The 24,299-nt window shown below is 38.9% G+C and overlaps 1 protein-coding gene across 1 annotated transcript; it reads right to left on the bottom strand.

Moving 5' to 3' along the window:
- Window positions 1-1,828: 1,828 nt before the first annotated feature.
- Window positions 1,829-20,357, bottom strand: LOC149298101 (angiomotin-like). The gene is made up of 11 exons (XM_089487710.1): window positions 19,525-20,357; window positions 15,083-15,548; window positions 14,355-14,499; window positions 13,058-13,150; window positions 9,714-9,859; window positions 7,196-7,345; window positions 4,991-5,181; window positions 3,975-4,097; window positions 3,136-3,368; window positions 2,820-3,044; window positions 1,829-1,926 (listed from the first exon to the last, which is right to left on the bottom strand). Exons 1-11 carry the CDS (start codon window positions 20,355-20,357, stop codon window positions 1,829-1,831), a joined length of 2,703 nt encoding a protein of 900 aa, XP_089343836.1.
- Between the last annotated feature and the right edge of the window lie 3,942 nt (window positions 20,358-24,299).

Raw genomic sequence — 24,299 nt, 5'->3', positions numbered from 1 at the left:
ACATGTTTGTTTTTTTGTTTGTTTTTTAACATTGTGTCCTCTGGATTGTAAACTCAGAAGCAGGGCCTTCTTTATTTTACGTATCGGTACGTCTTAGTCTGTTAATTCTAGTTTTGCCATACCTTTTGAATGTATGTCCTGTAAGAAGCTCTGTATAAATTGCTGGCACTATATAAATAAAAGATAATAATGATAATAACCTGTTGTAACGTCTCTGAAACATAAAGCCTTTTCTAGTTATCTGTGCTATGGAGTATTCTCAGTTCTAAATTGCTACACTGTAAACACAATAAAGAAACATGATATTTAATGCCTGTACAAATACCTATCATACAGAAAAACCTTGTGAAAAAGAAGCTTTAAATAAGTGTTTAATGATCTAGAAAACATAAGTGCCAGATTAACATTTTTATTGTTGTCCCTGGATATCTGCATGGATTATGCACATCTACCACACAAGTTTTACGGCTCTGTACAATAATAAGATTTTTAGATCGAGTCCTCTGAATACTTGTTTAGGGACCCAAGCTCCAAGTCTCATTCTGTTTTTCACTCACTACCAAAAAAAACAACCAACATACTTAAAATTAAGTGTCATTTTGTCCACAGAGAGCAATGCTTATGTGGGGACAAGTGATAAAAAATGGACAGCTACACAGGTTATTGGAATTAAAACGAAAAGATGGAAGTTCAAGAACAAATGGGATTCATTGAGGGAAAACTTGAAGTAAGAAGTAAAAATAAAGGGGAAGGTAAAATGATCGAAATTAAGTTATTATAGCTTTATTTTTATCCCCAGTTCCTTCTTGTGGAACAAAAAAAAAATGTAGATTGTGTGCTCACACTGCATATCACTATACAGAATATCCAGATACAATAACGTTATACTGTATTTCAAACCGTAATAGTGCACTATTTGGTTTTCAAAGAGATTAATGTCCTTCATAATGTATGCTTCAAGAATTCCTAAGAGACATAAGTGCTTATGTATAACACTTCAGTATGCTCCCCTATTATTATTATTCCTCAAATTACTAAAAACATATTTCATTGTATTGTATAAACTTGGTTCGTTTTAGTAGGGTGAGGCTTTTTTGGAATCTTTGTCAAAGATCTACCATTTTTTTTTTTTTACAAAACAAATAGTTAGTCTGAAATCGTTGCTTCTCCCCTTGTAAACTATGTGTAAACTCCACATGAAGCCCTCCCATGGGGTACAACTGTGACTGACTGAATGTCAGACTTTTTTGAAACGTTCTTTCATTTTCTAACATACAACAAGTGTCCTCTAGGCTGTGCAGCTCTTCGGTTATCGGAGGGCAACATGCGCACTAACAGGGCCAGTTTTAAATACCAGGCAACAAATCAAGAGGGCGCCCTACTGGCGACCAACCCATGGTCGTCCTTGCTTTAGATATATTAGTCTGGGAACTATGGTCCTGGAAAAAGAGGAATACATCTACTTGCTAACAAAAAATCCTCACACATCTATATCGAATCCAGTGGTGATGGAACCCCTTAGCACATTTGCCATTTAACAGTAAATATACTAGGTGTCATCTAAAACCCTCGGTTTTCTTCAGTTGATTTTCATTTCAGGATGTCTGTAAAAATTGTCCGGAGTACAGTTAACATATTTTTCCAGATTCAGGTTCATGTCTTTCAGTATAAAATGCATTTACTTTTATATAAATATAAAACCAGAGTTTTTAGGAATTAATTAAAAAGAAATCCCCTTTGTCAGCTTAGCCTCACAATAATTAAAATAATGTTGTGGTAGCACTTCCTATAAATACCAGTATCTTGGTTTATAAAAGGCACCCTTTGTTTAAATGAGATATTCAACCATCTCCCCATCTGTAACATCTTGTCCCAGAGGTGGAAGGGGGTTCTTTCTGTCCAATGTGCTAGACTGGAAAACGGAATCTGTTGGGGAAAAAATAACATTTGTATATTTCATGGTTCTATTTCTTTGGAAAGAGTAGCATACTAAATACTTTAATTCCAGAACTGTATGCAAAAAAATGAATTTCAAAAAACCTCTAGTTGGCCAACATGTACAGCCTTGGGTATTCATTAAACTAAACTTGAGCCCAAAGAAAACATATTGCAAAAAGAAGAAAAATTGCTGTTATTATTAGTAGCGCCAAATTGAATGGGATCAGTTTCCTACGAGTTCAGTTTCTGAATGGGGATTAAGACAAGAGTTGTTTGGTGACCTCTATAAACCAAATTGGAGCAAAGCTGAACTCATCTACACACCCTTCATTTGTGTTTTCAAGTTATCAACATGCATTAAAACATGTCAGTTATTTTTTTTGGGGGAAAAAAGTGTTGCGTGAAGGTAAAACTATTAAAGATCCGGGTAGAAGATGGATACAGACATAAAAGTTTGTTTAGGCGTCAAAAGTGTCAGTTTGCATATAAACAGCACATATTTGCATTTTTTTTATACTTTTTAAATGGCATTATACCTTTAACAACAAGAACTATTCATTTTAAACACCTATCTCCACTTAAGCCACCTCTTGCATTGAACTCCATATAATGTAGGACTCTATTAGCCCTTTCAGGATAAATTAGCCACTGATGGCTATTCATAGTTACTTTATAACAGGGGTTCTCAAACTGCGGCCCTCCAGCTGCTGCAGGACTACATCTCCCATACTCCTCAGCCAGCCCCTTAGCTGAAAGAGCATTATGGGAGATGTAGTCCTGCAGCAGCTGGAGGGCCGCAGTTTGAGAACCCCTGCTTTATAACATAGTTGTTACATATGTACATGGAAACAAATGAGTGGTCATAGAGTTCAAGGTAATACCTGTTCTCTCTGAGTTGTACATGGGGCTCGGAGTGGCTAGCCGTGCTTGGCCAGGAGAAGCACTAACTGAAGGGGTTTTATTCTGTTCGCTGCTCCGATCTGTTTGCGTGCAACAATCTCTGCTACCAGTCTTGGAATGACCAGGAAGGAGTGGTGTAGATGGAAGGACAGGTGACGGAGAAGAAGAGACAGATTCAGAGCGATACTCTGTACCCAATAGAATTCCTTGATAAGAAAAGCACAACACAGTAAAAAAAAAAGTTTCTCTTCAATTATTTAGCTTTTTAACGATTATGTTTTAAAGAAGGATTCCTACCTAAGCTGCCCTTCCAGCTCTTGTCTTCTCGCTTATCCTCCAAAATGGGAGTGTTACTTAGAGTTGAAGAGTGAGATAGGAGTCCGGAGCCCGCATTAGAGATAGACATGAGTGACTTTGAAGGGCGCATGGAGGAAGGTTGGTCCAACTTGCTGGGGTCTTTACGGGAACGTTGTTGAAGAACTTTAATCATTGCATCCTTCTCAATTATCTGAGCATGAAGAGTTTTTATCCTGGTGGAGAAATTACTGTATGACTAAAATGTATTCCTTACACAACATTATCGCACGTGAAGAAACAAAAGGAACATGGAGGCTGGGCCTAGCAGAAGAACAGTGCAGACCAGGAGACCTTTCCTAAACTGTTCACCTTAGTATTTATCTTTGTTTTGTTACCGTTACACAACTCTAGAACTGAGGTTTATGTGCTCCAACAAAACTCACAGTATTACAGTGGGTCAATGAAGCCCAGTGCTTAACCTGTTTGAATTTCAACATACTCATGTGAACAGGGAGTATTATTTTAGAAGTTTACAGGAAAAAAATCTGTATTTAAAAACCATGGTTATTTAAAGCTATTCTATTAACGGTTACAGAATCTCCACAGGTATTTATTTTTATTATGTAATAAAAGTCCACAGTGTTTTTTAAAGCAGTGTTGATTTAACTGAAACAATTGCACTACGATTCCAAGAATATTGTAATCACAATACTGATTTAGCAGGCATTGTTGGTTTTAGTTATTTCTGATCTGAAGTAGATAGTGGTGCATTAACTATGGAACCACATAAAAGGAGTGTTCATGCAACATGAAGGATAAAATGTGCTAGGTCATCTCACCTGCCTTCCATGTCTACACAACGTCTATTAGCCAGCAGAATCTCTTCCTCTTCTTTCTGTATCCTGGCCTCAAGGGTCGTATCAAAGCTCCCACTGGGCGAATGGCTTATTAGGCTTGTGTCTCTACAGATAAAAAAAAGCATGAGGATTACAAATAATAAAGATTGTGATAGTTAGTCTGAACTGTGTTAATCACAAGGTCCCCGTTTGTATGAAATACATTAAGAAAGGTCCATCTTCCTCATGGTTCCTGTAGAAATGTATCCCTGTCTTAAGTCAGCAGCAATTGATCTATACCGCTTACACGGTTTGATGATTTTAAACGAAAATATGACAAATCCATAATAAAATACTAATAAGAGTACATAGGAAACTCCTCAAAGACTACAATATTGCAGTACCACAAGATTTTAGTCATAGAGCCAATTATTAGCACCTGAGCTTTGCCCCATTGGTGCAAATACAAAGGTAGCGTAGTGCTCAAAGCAATAGTTCTTCCCAGAAGCGTCATGATTATTAATATGTACACAACTTGGCTTAATAGCTGGTGTTTAAAAGGTTAAAATGCTGATTACATGAACAATGCATATTTTACAACTACAGCTCTTCAAACAGCCATGTCCCTGGGATATCTAGTGAATTCCAACACACAGCCTGAGAAGTGCACACAAGGCAGAGATAAGATAAGCGGGGAATGTACGCACAGCGCACCCTTCTCATTGGGGTCGGGGCCAACATGCTACACATTTTCCACAACAGTAGAGCGTGGGAAGAGTGAGCTGCCAACTAAATCACCTTTGTGTGGTCACTATTCTGTGCAATAGTGTGTCTTCACCCTCATAAAACTCACCAGTTCACCCCAAGTACAATACAGAAAAGTAACAGATATAAATGTATACCATGAAGGAGTCTCAGTGACAACAAGCTGCAAACGCTTTCCAGATGGAAATACAATGGATTATCAATGCAAAGCTCGCAACAGTCTCTGGCAAAATACAAAACCGGTCAATAGTCACCTCTGAGCTGCTACAGTAGCTGCAGCATCTAGAGCGAACTGTCTCATGACGCTCTCCTCCAAATATTTTTGCTCCCATTTGGTCATGTCTGCTTCAAGGGCAAGAACCCGCTCTTCCTTCTCTCGGAGAAGCTCCATGAGGGCCGCAGCGTTGTACTCTGAGATATTGGTGGCCTGAGAGTTCCCTTGACGCTGTAACAGGAAAGCAGGTTAACATATTGTACTAACAACGCACAGAGATGGCTAAGTGACTACAATAGAAAACAGTATTTTGTGACCTTCAGAGCTGTATATATTAAAAATGCAGAGACCGTGTAATCCTAGGTGCAACCGTACAAAATAGCTTTAACAGGTGCGAGGGACTAACCCATGTGGTGCTCTTCAGCAGGAAATCAAGGTTTCATCTGCTTCCTAAAGCAGCCAATGTGTCAGTTTACAAAAATAAGCAACAGAAAAAAAGTCAGATCTCAAAATAAGATATATCATTATATAGTGCATTAAATCGAACTAACAAAGTTCAGTGTTTTCATTTTCCCCATTTATTAAGACCAAAAGTAACACGATAGACCCTCACCCCCCCAAAACCGCATACTTGGCACTACCATATGAGATACATGCATAACTGAGTCACCCACTGCCCGGTTGGTAGAGTTTTGTTAGTGGCAGGAACTCTTTTTTTGCTTCAATGAATATATAAATTTACAAAGTTAAAGCAACAATGCCCTTGAATCAAAAAGAAATGCTGTTTAATGCTATTCTTATATTTTTATTGACACATTTGTCAGTTCTTAATCGCTCTCATAAACCATTACTTTAAAGACTGACAGAAGGACTTGATTCAAAGTAATTTTCCTTTGGCCACGATGTACAAACAGGGCAACTGTATAAAGCTTTCCTTCTACGGAGGCAGCTAACACCAGTCTATCTAAGTCATCTTTTTCAGGTCTCTTGGAAGTTTGCAACAACCTGGCTATGCAAATATTCCCTGAGAATGTGCACACTCAGCATGTTTATTATCTTGGGTGGAAGTGAGGTCCACAGAAAGAGCTTATTTTAAACAGGTTATTTCTGGTCTGGCTGTCGAGCTGTTGTATATGTAATTGATGTGTCTGCATGTGTTAAACAAAAAGATCTGGAACTAAGCCACTACCATCATTTGTATTAAAATTTTAAGAGATTTAGCTTTATTTACAGTATTTTAATTAAAGGAGAAGGCATGAAATATTTTTTTTTCTACAGTGAAGCAAATTAGTGTGGCCTGCCATTAGAGATTTCACTATTGCACACATCTGCTGGCTCTCACAGCAGGGCCCCAGTGAAAAAATTCCCCCGGGGGCCCCCAGCTTGTGAGTGCCACCTTTGCCCCCAAGTGCAATCCAAACCCCCAAACAGCCTGCCTGTGTCATCTTTGCCCCCAAACATCTTATATGTGTAACCTCTAGATTGTAAGATCATTCGAGCAGGCCCTCTTCACCTATTGACAATAAGTCAAATTGTTATGTTATATACTACTTGTTATGTCCTGTCTACCCATTGTGCAGCACTATGGAATATGATGGCACTGTACAAAACAACGATAATTATATTATTTTCCTCCAAACAGCTTGTCTGTGCCATCATTGCCCCCTCCCCTCTGGCACACATATGTAAAACACACTTACACCAATGTACACATGCTAACACACGCTTATTCATACTCGCTAACATACAAGTACACACTCATTCTAATACCACTCATGCTAACACACACTCCATCTAACAACACTTACACATCGATGCTCTCATACGCTTACACATATATATCCATGCTCACACACATACAACCTGTGCTGGTTCAAAATTGTTTAGAAAGGGTCCTTCCGACCTGGACCGACCCGGAGCCATTACCTTACAGGTTCACTGCAAGAATACAGTCAGGAAAGCCAAATTAACACTATAAGGGCATTTGCACACATTCCCAATCTATTCAGCTCTGAACCCAGGGCACCTTCCTGGCCCCGTCTGTCAGCCCCATTGTCAGCGAAGGAGGAGGATCAGAGGGCTATACAGAGGATGGGAAAGAGTTTGAAATTGTTTGCGTGCACCAATGACATATTTTAAAATCTGCAATGCCTTAAAATGCGACATTAAACACCCATGTTGTAAGGAAATAGCAATGTTTGCTTGATTTATTTCCTAATCGGTTCCTGTGAAAATTGCATTTTACCTGCTGCATGCGGAGAGATTCCAGCTCTCTCTCCAGCCGGGTCCTCAGCCTGTGCTCCAGTTGTTCTCGCTTCTCACAGGCGGCCTGAAGCTGAGCCAAAGCCTGCTGCATTTTCTCTACTTTGTCCACATAAACTTGCTTCCTCTTAAGCTGGAAATAAACAAAAATGGGATCTGTGAGCAATGGCATTCTCCTTTCTTACCAGGTTCAGAGAATGTGAAGTAAACTTTACAATAAGGAGAGGAGACCTTTAACTTTTTGCAATTTTAAGACAATATGCATAGGACAGATTTGAACCTGTTGGTAACCTATTAGTTACCTATTTTGTATGCAGCACAGACTAAGTTAATATTCCACTGCTAAAAAACTGCTGAACTGCTTTGGTCAAATTTGTTCACCTGTTGGCCTGTTAGAAAATCTCACGTTCTACCGTATTACATTAATGGTATCCAGCCGCCCAAGATATACCTCCCGAGATGTATGCAGCCCTTGAAGTTTAAGTTATACAGTGGTTGCAGTAGCCATTAGTGACCCTAACGAGTTATGTCCAGACGTGTGGGAAGCCTGTTTGGAAAGATACGCTTTACAAATGTTTGTTCATCCGCCTTTTCTGGTTCTACCAGTGTGGCAGGGAATTTTTCCTTTAACCCTCTAATATCAACGTGAAATGGGAAGATACTGAATGCCACATGCTGTCACAGATCTCACTTTATTTGTGAACTACAAATGCAAGAGTTAAGTGTCTTTCCTCTAACAAAGTCAGTATATATCTGCATCCCTCTGAAGGGCGTGCGTTTCTAGATCCTTTTATGGTACGTTTCTAGTATGCAAAGAATCTAGTGTATCCCAAGTCCTCTCTGGGCTGAGTTACTTTTGGATTGCACTTGAGAGAACTATGAGAGGAATCCCCTATGTTTACAGTGACTGTTCAAAATACCTCTTATGGTATAAGGTTGGCCTTCAATACGTCTACAATGTGCCATAAAACAGACTCTTCAAATAGCTTTTGTAATAACAATCCCATCACGGAGGTGATGTCCGAGGATAGGGTTAGTAGTCGTAACAGGTGAAGAGATTGGCTTTTACGCATTGTTATGATTTGTTTGGTGTTCCTGGAATAAATAATTAACATGATCCGAAAAAAATAATCCCTGCTAAAAAATAAATAAGGTTACAAAGCCATTTACACTTATTTTCGCTTATTAAATTTGGTTCATGTTTGGGATAACAATTGAATGTATAGATTACGTCTTTCTGTATTCAAAACAGAAATCTAAACCCTAAAAATATTTAACCAGAGAAAGCTGCGGAGGGTATGCAGTGCAGCTCGGTTTCTCGGCCCTCTTTTCTGTGTGTGGAATGTGAGAAGATGTCTGATGAGTTCCAGACAGGAGAGAGAAAAAATAAAAAAAAGGTCTATTTTCATCTGGAGAGAACCAGGCCACCAGCAAGTGACGAGCTGGGTGCATTTTGAACCATGCGCACAAGAAGAATACATAAATCAGAACATCAAATAATCTTATATTTACAATAAGCAGAACCTTATATGTGCTTTTTAAAGAAAAGAAAAAAAAAAAAAAAAAAAAAAAAAAGACAACCTCTGGCCTTTCCGTAATTTTTACTGCTGGACATCCCAAAGAACCATTTAGGTCACGCTGAAACACATAGTTAACCTAAAAAGTGTAACTAAAGAGTGTACCTTTGCATCCGATATTTATTACACACGCATACACTCTGGCTCAAAAGTTTGGGGTCACTTTGAAATGTGTTTGTTTGTTGTTGTTTTTTTGTTTTTTTTTAAAGAGGCGCAACTTTTGTCCATTAAAACATCAAATAGATGAGAAATACAGTGTAGACGTTGTTAATGTTGTAAATGACTATTGCAGTTGCAAACATAGCGGATTTTTTAAAGAAATGTCTTCATAGGCCTACAAAGGACCTTTGTCACTCCCATCACTGCTTTGTTCCAATGGCAAGTTGCGTTCGCTAATCTAAGTTTAGGTTTAAAAGGTGAATTGGTCATTAGAAAACCGCTTAGCAATTATTATCACAGCTTAAAATTTCCTTGTTTTTCCCACGAAAACAGCTAAGTGACTAAGCTTTCGTCTACCTGGCAGCTTTCAAGCTTGTAGTCTGCAATGTCAGCTACACACACTTTAAATTCCTAGAGATGCAGTGCAGCAGTGACCCCCCCCCAAAAAACAAAACAAAAAAAACAGCGGGCAACAAGGAGATTGGTGAATACAAGCAGGTTACGGCAAATATTTATTTAGCTATGAGATTTCTCCATATCATTGCTGAGGGACCATTTTCAATATAATTCTGTCGACTTATGATGCCCCATTTCAGCAAGAAAGAAGATAAGCACGCGCTCTGCATATGATATGCCAAAGACTTTAATGCACATTTTTGGGAGAGGGATGCATCCTGCATGTAAAAAACAATATACTACACACTTTACAGCCAATAGCTTTAATTTGAAAATAAAGTTTGAGAAGAAACCCTACAAATACCTTACCTCTTCCTCCAGCTTCACCACTTTAGCCTGAGCATTATTAAGGGCCTGATCCCGAATTTCTATATGCCTTCTCTGGTCCTCATTGGTGGAACGCAAAGAGGACAACTCCATCTCTAGCTTTTCCTTCTCCCGCTGGATCTCCTTGTCTGAAAGCAAAAACGAGGAACAAATTTAAAAACATAAAAAAAATAAAAAAAAGGCAGGATCTTGTGAAGAAACTGGGGGTAACAACAAATAACTGAGAAAAAAACTAGTTTCTTCACCGATACCTTAGATAAAACCTAAACGCTGCTTCTACATCGACTACCTTAGCAACTACACATATAAATTCACATATCGCTGGCCATCACGTGTCAAATGCTAACTGGCAGTATGGGCATTCTTCATATTTTTTCAGATAACACTGGAAACTAAAATAGATTAGCCTCTGGAAAAAACATTTCTCAGCAAAGTACTACAGTAAAAACTCCCTTGTATTGTTTAATAAACCTTTAAAATAATGCCATCAGTACTCCAAGTTCCACAGGGGACTTTCCCGTCAACAAAAATCTTTCGTTTACATTAAAAACAGATATGATAATCTCTCTACAGCAGTCCAGGGGGTTTCAGAAAATAGAATATTCATACCGAGCTCAGATTTCCTTTTATTAATTCAGCATAAATGTCCATTTTTTGTAACTCAGGGGGATTTAAATGGTCGACATTGTTCACCTAAAGCCTCCCACTCTTAGAGCTAGTGCCAACACAGTGATTCACACAATAGTAATTAAAACAGCATTATCATCCCTTTCTTTCCAGCGACACATTAAAAAGTAAGAAAAAAAACTATCTGGGTGTGTTCCTGAGAGATGGGTGTACCCCTGTGCGACAATCTATGAGAGTGGATTCCAGCAGGGGAAAAGCCGGATTGGGAGCATTTACACTTAGCTGATGACTTCATCACACTAGGAACATTCTCCAAATTTCCAATGAAAGGTCAGCATTTTCCCAGAACTGAATATAAGATTATTGTAAGTGCAAGTTACAACACAAAATTTTAAGGTTCAAAAACAGAATCCATACACTAGAAAACAAACGTAGGTATATGTAGAGGTCCATAGACCACGGTCTCCTAGCTATTTACAATAGTCTCAATATTAAGCTAAAAGAATAAAATAAGCACAAATAGTTGCAAAATGTTAAATGAAAGTATTTTTTGAGTCAAAAGCTAGATAGGCACACTGTCTTAAAGGGCTGACTCACCAAAAAGAGAACCAATTTAATGTGACTTCTTTAAAAAATGTTAATGAAGAAAAATCTTAGGGAGGTGGCAGCCCCCCGCCGCCTCATTGGTCTGACACATCTCAACAATGATTGGCTGCCTGAAGTAGCCAATCTGTGGCAAGAAAGCCCTCCAACTGAAACCAACTGGGCATCATTATAGGCGTTAAGGAGCACGTGCTGGCTGGAGCATCACCTTCAGTAGATTTATATTGAAACAGACTGAAGATTTAACAATGCTGCCAACTAAAAGCACCAATCTTACTACACCAATACGCCTCGGAGCCTATGAACTTCATGGGGAAAGTGTATTGAAAATCTTTAAATTCTGTTTCCTGCCTACATTGAAACATTGTGCTCCCAATAGTCAGAAACTTGCACAAATGTTTAAATGTTTGTAATGGGATCATATGCATTGATGCAGGACTTCCCAAGATGAGAATGACAGACAGGTTTGGTGAGGGGGGACTTGATTGTGGCACTTCAAACGGATTAGAACAACTGACAGAAGCGGCGTGGCCACAGACCACACTTCATGTTGGGCTACAAGTGAACAGTAACAAAGTATACACAATAGGATTGCGTAACAAGAATCCCTGAAGACATTAACACCCAGTAACTGTCAGACCAGTAGGACTACATTCCATCAGCCAACGCAATGGAAGGGCAGGAGGAGAGAGCGAGAAAACATTACGCAAACAAGATGAATCTGGAGCCTGCCACTTGCACTGATGTATGTTAAATTCTTTATTTTATTAGTCTGCATGCAAATATATACTTCAGGAAAAGGAATGACCACTGGCCCCTTTGATAACCAATGATAACTGGACCAGTGACGTTAAAATTGTGTTGCCATGAGCAAGAGGAAGAATCAGTTTCGCCATTATTCCTTTATATAATTTATTTATTTATATTAATAAACCAAAAAGGGAATGTCTGTGTGTGGCCCCTTTAGTTGTTACTGACTACAGCAATATGCTACTAAAAGGATAGTAGGCATTATGTAAGTCATTTTACCGATTGTTAAATAAAACATCCCTGGAATGTGAGGTATAGTTTTATATATTGTAGCTTCCGAGTAAAACACCTCTCTTAATCGTAATCAAGCTAATTGAGCAGTAATTTTAGTGAAAGTGACCCGACGGGCATGTCAGGTGGTGACATGGCGTGTTCTGTGAGGTCAAGTCATTAGATGAAAGGTTATTTATTTTCTTTGGTAAGTAGGACAGGGTTCCCATGGGACAAATACTGCTGGGAAGAACATCACATGTGCTGGTCAGTAACATGTTTATGGTCTTAGATTGTGTTAAGTCTTCACCAATGTCAGTGCAGATTCCCCTGGTGAGACCACCACTGATGACCTGAGGTGAATCCTGTGTAAGGGATTCCACGGAGTCTTTCCTTTCTTACAAATAGAATAGAGATCTAGAAAGACTGTAAAGTTTTTATTGACCACCAATGCTTTATAAGAGTTTATTTTGAGTATATATTATAGTTTAAATCAGGTAATGACTGACAGGGTAGCTATTTCAAAATATGGCCAAACAATATATATATTAAAAGGGGAGCAATTATGAGTTAAATATAAAATAATACAACTATAGTGGGGGGGCGTGAAGATTACTGGCAAAAGCAGGATTACTGCCCTGCAGAACCTCCCCATCATCTCCAAAACTTTATATCAACGAAGTGTTGGTAATAAAAGGAATGAAGAGACAACTCCCAGAGAAACACATTATACCGAGAGTTTTGTTTAACACAAAGGGGTATTTTGAATTTCTATGGAGTTGGTTCTCTGTTGTTGAGTAAATATGAACTCCTAAGCCTAAGAACGTAGCTCCACTCCCAGCCTTCCTCTTTCACTAGATGGGAACATAAAGAGATCAAGGTCCTCTTCAGAGAGATGTCAAAGACAAGAGAACAGCAAGGATTTGGTCACATGGTTTTGCAAACTTCAAAAAAACACTATGGTTACCCTTATGCATTTAACTCATTATGATCTCCATAACTCAATGTACACGTTATAACAGAGAGAATAAAGAAAAATAAAAAAGGCAGAACAAAAGCCACATCTAGTAACTCACTTTGTGCTAGAAGTTGAGATATAGTTTTTCGGTTGTCCTCCGAACCCTCAAAATCCTTTGATGCAAGCTGTTTGTTGGCAGTCTCCATGCGTTCTATAGAGATACCATGCATTACATAACATCAAACAAAAAATGTATACATTACCATCAAACACAGAAAGAAATGTATACATTACTATCTACATCTACCATTACAAATAATGTTATTTTAGTTAAAAATGAATTGAATATAGATCACGTGACTAATGGTTAATGTAAGAAAATTCTACCTTGGAGAAAAGACAGTAGATGTCTGAAATAGCCTTCCAGTAGAATTAATAAACACAAACACAGGAAAGACATTCAATGCTTAGGACGTTCATAAAGGTACTTATATTAAATAAACAATGTACTACATTGGCCAGAGGGTTCTTTTCTACACCATGTATTTTTGTAATTATAAAGAAGAGCATAATATTGATATAGGTGAATACACGTTGGAAAAGAGCTTCCTGTAAACTGCCTGGAAGGATTTTATTGTCAGCTATGGTAAAAAAAAGGGTAGATTTGCCTACAGTTTAAAGGGAGAGCACATGTTGATGAACTAAACATTACAAACCAGAAAGTAATTGTCCTTTGGAAGGAAGCATCAATTTGTGAAAGGGCTGGAATTCAGTGACACCCATCAGGGAATATGTCACCCTGAGGTGAGGTCCTTGAACTAGAACAACTCCTATCATTATGTACTAAACCAAGTTAGGCAGAATGCCTTAACTATAGAGTCATATGAATAAATCAGCCCAACATTTCCAAACAGGAGTGTGTGTCAACACCCACATTCTCAGAGATGTGTTAAAGTGCACTCGTGTTTATCTCAGAAAGAAAATCTTTACTGCATTTTACAGGGGTTTCAGCTGATAAAAAGGTTTGCAATCTATAGAAATGCACCTTAGCCAAGTTCTAGCAATACACCAGAAATGACAACTTCCACCACTATTTCAAAGAGTAAACTAGTTTAGCAGTGCCCTTCACTGCAGCGTAAAAGGTAAGAGCGAAATCGGAGAACACCTAATATAAAAAATGTAAGAGGAACAGTAATCAAAAAAGCAACCCTGATACAGATGGGTGCCCTTTAATTGACAGAAAGGCCAGCACCAAACTGGTCTTCCCAGGTACCTGTATATTGTTTGGAGGTCACATAACGGGTATGATATTTTGCAAATATTTCAAATGTAACTAAAATATGAAAATTTAAAATATAATATACAAATTATTTTTTTCTACAAAATAGGATTTAACCCAGTGTATAATGATATACCTCTAAGGTCCCGATTAAAGTCATGAATCCTACGGATCTCTCCCTCCAGTTTGGTTCTCATGGCTTTCTCCAATGTTTCTCTCTTAGTTGAGGACTTAACAAGATTTTCATAAGCTTCAGAAATCCTCTGGATTTCCATTTCCATCTTAAGCAGAATAGAGATGAGAATCAGAAAACAAGTTTATATACAGAGCCCATCAATAAAGACATGATGGTTTGGAGGCCACATGGAAATTCAGCCAACTTTCTATATATACATAACTAGTATACATCCTCTTTACAGCCCGAAAAGTTCAAAACACAAGGATGTGACAACAATGGCACAAAAAAACATTCTTAGCAATGGGTTCTTATGGAACAAAGATCACATCGGGACATGAATAAGGCATACAATTATCATACAGATCAAATAGAAGAAAAGCAGAACAAATCATCAAAGTTGTTTATATAAAAACAGGAGATGTTCCATGTCAGGGATGGGCAAAAAAAGTGAACTTACAGCCGTACAAAGACTACCGGTAGAAATTATACTGCGCCAGCAACTGGGGGTCTCAGTTTGCCCTTCCATATTCTAAATACACACAGGACACGTTTCTTTGCTGACAATGGCTCTGGTTTTTAGAGTTAATAACAACGCATTAGAAACCTTATCATGCAGTACAAAAGATATATATGCTGTAGATTTAAAAAATTAGCAAAATTTCACAGCTGTAACAGGTAGAACATACTTTCTGAAACCTTGCTACTTTGTCATAGCAGCCCTCCAGTTCTTGGCGCAAAGATCTGTTCTCCTCAGACAGAGCAGCGACCATCTGTTGTGCCCTAGATACAATGGCGAGCGGGTCTCCCTGCATATGTGCATAAGGAGAGGGCAACTGAGGAGGTCTTGCCATTGCAGGATCCATCTGTGGGGGCTGTGGTTGTTGTTGCTGCTGTTGCCCACCAAAATATGGCTGAGATGAACGATAAAAGTCCCCAGGATGATACTGTGGCACATGCTGAGAGCGGGGTGGTCCACCGAAGAAGTCACCGTGGCTTGGAGAAGGAAGCTGCTGGTGCTGAGAAGGAGACATACCGGATGGAGGTGGGGACTGCAGAAGACTTATAGACCCCAAAGATGTGAGTGAGGACGTGGGACTATGGTAGTATGAGACTCTCTGCTGCTGGAACTGTGATGAAACATCTTGATTTTGCCTGTGGGAGATAAAAAGTACATGAAGAAAATGTTGTATAATTATCACGCACTTCACATTCATCCACGCATTTGTATGTATTCCGCGTGTGCACACAACTACACAAATACATGTGGACCTCCTTCATTAAAAACCACGTGTATTAAAATACTGAAACAAGACTGTTTTTTTCTGCCAATAAATTAAAATAGATCAACGCCCACCTCTGTCAGCTATTCTAGCTGAATGGGAACAGATTCACACAAATAACTTGACTGAAACATATAAAGTACACTCATTATTTTTAGACATGAAAAAGACAAAGATTACAAAGAACTTTGTACATACATGAAAAACAGGCACCTGTCCCAAATAAACACCAGTGATCTCACAATATATGAAGCTTTCTTCAAAATATTTGAGTGTCGACTCCTCCCAAATTGGCATCTTCTAAAGGTATTGCCTCATTTTGCAACCAAAGTGTATCCAAACATCTCCCATCTTCTGTGTACTAAAAGGAATCCAAGTCGTGATCCAAGCAAAGCTCCCAGGGAAATCTCTAGTATTATTAATGTTCTCTCGGCGGAGCTTTGTCGGTACGTACGTCTCTGCTGAATGCTGTACACAAAGGGAAAGAGAATCCCCGACGATAGAAAGTTCTCAGCTGCTGGAGCTGCACAGAGCTGTCCTGGTACCAGCCCTCTCAGCCCACAGAGGGGAAGGTGGATCTTTGCATGTGTGTTACTAATGAGAATGTAGGTCAGATCACTCACCCTCTCCATTCAGAGCTATAATTTACCATTACAAGACTGGTTCCTCTACCTTTTTTTCTCGTAACACTAATCCAATGACAGCAATTTATTAAAAGATCAAGTTCATGTAAACAAATGTTAAATATACACTCATGTTTAACCTTTTTGTCACGTATATCATCTCACTTGGATATGCACGATTGGAATAGTGAAAGTTTAACATAAAAGCATATAGAATTATTGCACAAAAGTCAACTAAAAAATTCTAATCCAAGTACTGTGCTGAACAGGACACTCAGAATAACCGCCCTGCATACAGCACAAAAAGTGCAAACCTGCAAATAAATAAGTCTTTAATCAGATTTTGCCTCGTTCGTGTTGAGTCATGTGACAGACAGGATGAAATGCCTTCTTGTCCCATCAGAAATAACATTAAGAAATTGTCTTGTTTTTATAAACATTAAAAGGAAAATGAAAACCAAATGATAAAACTAGGTCACGTTTTTCAACGTATGTCAGACTCATATGAACCAAACAATCCTTACTAAACTGCATTGTGGTATGCATTATGTGACATCGAGCACAGCCCTCCTGGCAGCCATATTTCTAGTTTTAGTTCTATGCTGGAACCAAGCCTGGGGGTGACTACAATTCTCACTACAGATTGGCTCCTTCAAGCAGCCAATTACTGCCGAGAAAGCGTCCCTACCACTAGGTGGAGTCGATCTCAGATCCCCACGATGTTCACCAAGCAGCATTGGAGCTCACTGGCAGTAAGTAGATCACACGGCTGGCAAATAGCAGGGGTAAATGAATATGGGGGGATTCTCATGCATGAATTTGCAAAGGGGACATCACAATAATTTAAAGGAACCTTTGAGATGTCATATGCACTCAATGGTATATGGTGGCTAGAGTTTTAGTAATAAGGAAGAAAACATTATTATTCACTATAATATTAGAATGCTGAATAACATTCAGCCCGCGTTCCGGACTGATAAGGCCCCACAGATAAGTCGCCCAAATATAGATCTGTTTTTTTTATATTAAAGGCAGAGTGATTTAACACCTGTTTAGATTTGTCATCCAAGTCACAAAATGAAAAGTATGCCGTTTTCAATAAACTTTGCATAAAATAGTTAATTTGCATTTAATTTTAATGGTTCAAAGAATGTCAGGCAAAATGGTCGGCCCTCGCACATCTTCACTTCATCAAATCTGGCACTCTTTGAAAAAAGTTTGGACATGCCTGCTTTAGACGTTCCTTATCCTGTTTCACCCTGGATCTGAGTGCTTATGAAAGCAAATGTCAACCTGGACATTGCATTTGGTTGTGGGTTCTATGTATTTTACAATACGTGTGTGTGTATATGACTTCTAAATTCATGATGGTTATAAGCAGAACTGGATGAATGCCAGGTGGTGTGCCTCCTATAATTTCATTGCTATTCCGTCATTTTACATGTTGCCTTGTGGATGCATCTTGTCTCATCAACAACTACAAATATTTATCTGACTTTACACAGGTCTGGCCTATTTAGAGCAAGTAATTTTACAGTAGCACATGACCATCTGACTTCTGTTCTAATCATTGTATATTGTGAGCAATGTAGGATGAAAACTCGGACATAACACCACATAAAGGTCCCGTTGAAAGACAGTGTTAGTTTAGCATAGAAGCCACTCCACTAAAATCTGTAAAAATACATAAAAAACGTGTTATTACTCCCGCCACCACCAGTCTCTTTGGTTCTATCCAACAGATGGCTGAGAATCGTTAAAATACATTCCATTCCTCGGAGAAAAAGGTTTGCACTGCAGTACATGGCTGCAGTAATCCGAGTAACCTGCCGTACCCTGTGACTCACAGCTTGTAACTAAGCTTCACAATGTGTTTGTATGATCTGATGAGAGGCTCAGCCAATCGCAATGAAGAATACACAGAACACATACCCAGCTGCCCAGAGACATCCAGCAGGTGAGTATATTCTGGAAACACAGGGCTTTGGGAAAACCAAATCTGCTTGTTAGACCCCACTGGGTCTCTTGTGCAAGTTAGTACTGAAGCAGGCTAGCAGGGAGTATAAAGGGTACGAGCTTTGGTTAGCAGAAGGTGGGCTGGGTGAAAGCATCATATGTAAAACAGAAAAGTGTAGGGTGAGGAAGAAGAACACATCCATAAAGGGCATTGTGATGATTCTTTTCATCCACTTGAGAATTAATTTAAAGGAGACACTCAGCTATCATAAGCAATAAGGGAATATGGTGGCTGGATGATACCTTTAACCATACTTTCATGTACCGGAGGAATTTGCAAAGTAGTTACAGTGCTCAATACATAACACAACCAGCCTGCTCACACCATTCTCCCAATGTTCTGGTTTAGAGTTACCAGTCAAAGAATCACTAGACTGGAACTAAGATCGTCAACTTATGTCTCTGAAGCCAGCTTAGGAGGGAGATGGTGTGAAAACAGGTGCCCTACATAAACCAATGATTTGATTCAAGTACCAGAACATCAATGTTTCAGCCCCAGTCTTTCACCATATTTTAAACTATCCCACATGCAGTTCCAGTATGTGTAAAAACCTGGCCAATTAAGAGTCCTGAAGCATTAGACTAAGGATTTAAAGCATTATAGAATCATTAAGTTGAAAGGCTATATGATATTCAGTAACTATTTTACACTAGGTTCCCAGCCTGGGCGAGACAGACGTGTTCTGCCCTGCAACATTCACCATCCCGAACTGAATATTTAGGATGTGTTCATTATTAGATCATCCCTCCACTGCTACTGTTATTACGCATAAAGACCTTCACAGCTAATCTCCTCCCAGAAACCTGTCAAATTCCTTTAGATCACAGACACTGACAACTGAGTAAGACAGAGGTAGACTATTAGGACAGACCACCTTGTTCAACCTTCTACAAAACCTAAGAGACACAAAAGAAAGGAGTTACCATTTTGTTTATGTGTCACACCTCAGCATAAGGGTTAAGCAAACGATCACATGCTTTCCCCTTATTAAAAAATAGTCAACATTTGTGACACCAATTTATGAAAATGTATTTAGGAAAGCTGCTGAAAGATCCCAGGTATCACTCAAAAGCAGTTACGTTCTACCCTTTATGATCATCTATGCATCTGTCGCCCTATACTATTATATATAACAACATATAGTTAATTGTTTCATTTTGCTTAATAATGCTCTCTATATAAGTGTATTTAAGAGATTGCTGGCCTACCTAGGAGCTCCATATTCTGGAGGATGTTGGTACCGAACCATTGGACCATCAGAGCGATTCTGCTGACTGCTCCTACTGTCTCCATAATGGTGTCCAAATTCCTTGGATTTTCCTTGTGAAGGAAGAGTGGAAATGTTTTTGTAGGGATAGTCGGGTGGTGGTCCCCTGTGCTCCATCACTTTTTGACCAGTGTTCTGTGGTGGATTTTTGTACATTTCACCGGATCCTGGATTTTTGTAGAAATCACTTGGCTGTGGTGATAGGGGAGCACTGGTGATTGGCGCATGTGCTTTGACTCCACTTGTGGCCAGTGAAAGCTGCATCAGTCTTTCACTTAAAGACCGTACATGGCCTTGCTTAAGGTCCTTCAAACCATCATCCTGATGGACTTTCCCTGGGTTGACCCTTTGAACGGCAGGGCGGCCTTCAGTTCTCATTTTTTGATTAGTCACCCCAGTCACATAAAATGCAGCTCCAACACTTGTATGAGGCTGCCCTCGAAAGTATTGTGACTGGACCTTGGCCTCCTCATAAGTAGGAAGGTCTTCACTATTTTGGGATCTCAAAGGCATCTGCTTTTCCATCATATTCTCCACCTGGATCTCCTGCCCTTGAGGCTCCTGGCGGGCAGCATGTGGAACCAGTTGGGGATCCTGAGAGGTCAAACTTTCGTTCTGTGACCCTTGGCCTCCGCCGTAAGGAGGAACGTTTGCCGTGGCTTGTTGGTGCAATGCCAATAGGTTGCGGTTTTCATTAGGATTCCCGTAACGCAGCTGCTCCTGTAGCAGTCTCTGCAACACTGTGGTGGCTGCTTGCTCTTCGGAAGTCCTCATCTCCAACTGCGGTGCCTCAGATTTGGAATCTTAATGACCTGGGACAGAGCAATTGGAATATTTCAGGACTACAAATGAACAGGCAGTAAAATAGCCATTTCATTTTGATATGCAAGCACTGACATCAACAGTTTTTATCCTGTGATTTAAGAAACTCAGTAGGCTGTGGAAATTCAGATATCAAATCCTGACTTTATAAAACAAATTACAACAAACATTAAAATATATAAACACAGCAGTCAGTCAAGAAACGTTCTGGTGCCTGTAACAAACATTATGTGTTATTACACATATCATCGCAAATACCGGACTGTTGTGTTTCATTTTCCATGTCTCTCGACTGCCTCCACTGAAACCAGGATGTATGTAAACTTCTCGCAGATGCTCTGCTGGACTCCAACTTAAGTCACTGAAGGCAACTACATGCATACTAGCAAAACATCAGCGTTCAGAAAGCATACATGTTATTAGCCTCTGCTACTCCGATTAATTTTAATGGGAGGTCAGCTTCCACCTCCTACTCAGATATGCTCCATGCTTTCAGTTTCCCTATTTTGATGTTAAATGAATACTGGAATAGATTTAGTGGGGACACCAGTGCATTTTACTGCAGGAAAATTCACAAAGGCATTATAACAACAATAACTATAGAACGCCTGCGGAAAATGCACCATAGTCCACACTAACTGGATTCCAATGTGTATTCAACATGAAAACAGATTGAGGTGCATCGCTAAACAGGCTTTAAGTGCTTTACCGATTTATCTGCTTTTAGATAGTTTGCCATGGTTGATGGCTGCAAATTCTTTACAAATTTAAATTTTAAATAGTCAATAGTTATTTTTATGAAAATATTAAGTGTCACTAGCCAAACCATGAGCTGCATTTTTTTTCTATGCAATGCTTCAAAGGCAAAACCCTGTGCTTACACCCTAACCTGTCTAGCGCCTGAATGTGCCGATGGCACAAACCAGTTGCTCCTGTCAAGAGTCAGCCAGGCTGAAAAGCTACTAATTTTTTTGCACAAATAGGGTCAGTGAATCAAAATTAGCTGATGTCAGGAAAAATATCCCCTTAATTTATGCAGGAATATGAAAAAAAGATATAAAATGCGTCCAAAACCCTATAGCATAATTAATAAAAATGTGTAAAATCCTACTGAGATATTAACAAAATATTTTTTTTACTACATTACTGATAAGTGTAACAGATAAAGGAACCCAAAGAAGGAAATATTACCTAGACCCGTCTTTTTGCTGCTGTTGCAGACAAATGTTGTGCTGGGTTCCTGTTCATGGGGGTATCTGCAGTTGGAATTTTTCCTAGTCGGTGCTCTTCGCCAGGCTAGAGGATGGAAAAAAACATATGTACATAAGAATGGATACTGAATATTAACATTAATTTTAAGGCAGGCTTGGATCATTAGCACAATAAAGTTAGAATCACAGCAAAGACATTTAAAAAGTAGATTGCAATTCAAGGCTGTAGAAAATCAGAATTAAAATGATTCATTGCTTGAAAATCCAATGTCATTAGTAACAGACTGTAGACCTTTCTTAATCCTGGACTCAAGCTACAGAGCTCAATAACGAGGCACGTCAGGCAATAAGGACCTTGCAGAGGTCCATGCAAAATGCATGAAGTCTTCAACCACCAAGTTCAATCATAACTCGGGTCATGCAAACATGGCCTGTGAGGGGAGCTGACCTAGAGATGCTTAACGCCCCCAAATCTTCCATAAGTCAGGGTTTGGCAAATACACAAAACACGTTGTCTCCTTTCAAATGTATACACTATTAAGGGGATTGTTGGAGCAATGATGTGTGTGTTTCCTAAACACATACCTTATTGTGTTTGAAGTTTGAGGGACTAAAAACCCACTTCCACTATAAACTGCTTAAAGAGACAGATTTGTGGTGTGTCGGGTGGACCATAAATTGCAGACAACAGAAAGTAAACACCCAGTCCACATTCCAAATACATGACTAGTGCAGAATATAGGGAAGTGACAAGCAGGTGTGAAAGGATACAGCAAGTTCTAAACACACGCATATAAGGGAAGTCGAGGTGTATACACTTCATACCGGATATATCTCTATGCTGTGCAGACGGACCCACCAAAAACAAACAAACCCATTCAACCATGAATGCAACCAAAGAAATAACCCAGCCATCCATAGTAACACTAGAAGGGTTATCTAACAGACTGTTAGAGTATCGGAGCGTTTTAATATTAAGCTTGTTTGAGTAAGGCCCTTCTTACCTGTTATTTCTGTGAAATTGTTACGTTATATACTACTTATGTCCTGTCTACCCATTTTATAGCGCTGCGGAATTTGATGGTGCTATATAAAACAATAATAATAATACGTACTACAATATGCTAGTATATTTCATACAAATATTTTACATGTTTTGCTATAGACTAAACTCTTGAGTTCCTTATTCATTTATGTAATGTTGCATTCCAAGTAAATCATTTTCATCTATATGGTTTGTAAATAAATTAGATAAAATACATAGATTACACAAAAATCCCAAATTATCCTATTCTTGACCCATCTACATCTGTCTGTGCCATCTCTTTTTGAAACCAAATCTTATTTGGTTTTATTTAAGATAAATCCTTTGACGATTTGTAAATATTAGCATTTTTACATACTTCCCCTTTGAAGTTTACCCTCAGGACAGCAATGGATCTGGACGTCTTTAAGCTGTTCATTAAACATGGAGCAGGGACGTACTGACACAAAATTTACATTCAAAGGACACAAAGTGGATTATTTCAAAGCAACACTTCTCAATTCCCTCTACTCAGATTACACAGAAAACAGCAAAAAAAACCCTATCATATTTAACCTCTCACCTAGCCGTCTACCCATTACATTGTGTCTTGTTTAATGATCCTACGACCTTTATCCATGCTGTAAGGTAACAGTGATAAATCAGACACTTCCCCTGACAGTAGTTTGATGGAACAGCTCAACATTTGGAGTGTGGCGTGCTATGGTTTCAAGACAACCAGAGACGCAATGAATTAATACCTGGAGGCATCTACATACAACCAGCCCAGAATAGGCTGAAATTTTGCCAAACTGCCAGAATAAAAATAATACACTTTACAATAATTTTATATATTAATATTCGGACCAATACTGGTGTTGCATATTTTCTATAACAATACATTTTAAAGCACCTGAGGCATACATATTGGGTATTCCGTCACATGGCCGTTTATTGCTCAGCTCACCACTACATCAAAGTACCCCAAGTTTGGCAAGTCCTATATAATGTTACATGGCTATACTGCTTGCAAGAAGCTGAAACAATGGGACCAAATACTGTTTAATTCTGTTAAGCAATCTTATCTCTTAGTCGCGGTAAATTTGTTTAACAGACCATCTTGAGGTATTGTGCTAGATAACAGGTAATCAGCTAGAGGTAATATTTTGTGGAAGATATTGCCAATTTAACAGTGTCGCTTAATGGACGCTAGGCTATAATACCTAACAGACTTGTGCAAGTGGACCAAAAAGCGATTTGGACAACAAATTATGTTTCTGATGAAAATTGGAGGGCTTTCTACATTCAGAAAGAATTTTGTTGTCACTCACCCTCATTCGCTCGCTTGTGCATTCACACTCTCATTCACGCTTAAAAATTGCAACTTGTACGAATCCGAATTTGGAAGTCTAATAATTACAAAAATTCCTCTAATGATCTATTAGCCTTTTAAAACTTGGATTAGCCAACACAATGTGCCATTAAAACACAGGAATGATGGTTGATGATAAAGGGCCTCTGTATGAATATGAAGATATTCCACTTTTGTTTCCAGCTGAAAAAGTCATTTACCACACCATTTAACAATGTCTACCCCGTATTTCTGATCTATTTCATGTTACTTTAATGGACAAAAATTGCTCTTCTTTTCTAAGTGAC

The sequence above is a fragment of the Sceloporus occidentalis genome, unplaced genomic scaffold, assembly GCF_023333645.1.
Source record: "Sceloporus occidentalis isolate IW3139 unplaced genomic scaffold, rSceOcc1.0.p SCAF_34, whole genome shotgun sequence".
Taxonomy (NCBI): Eukaryota; Metazoa; Chordata; class Lepidosauria; order Squamata; family Phrynosomatidae; genus Sceloporus; species Sceloporus occidentalis.
The sequence above is the reverse complement of the archived record's forward strand: the minus strand, read 5'-3'. Positions and strand labels throughout refer to the sequence as shown.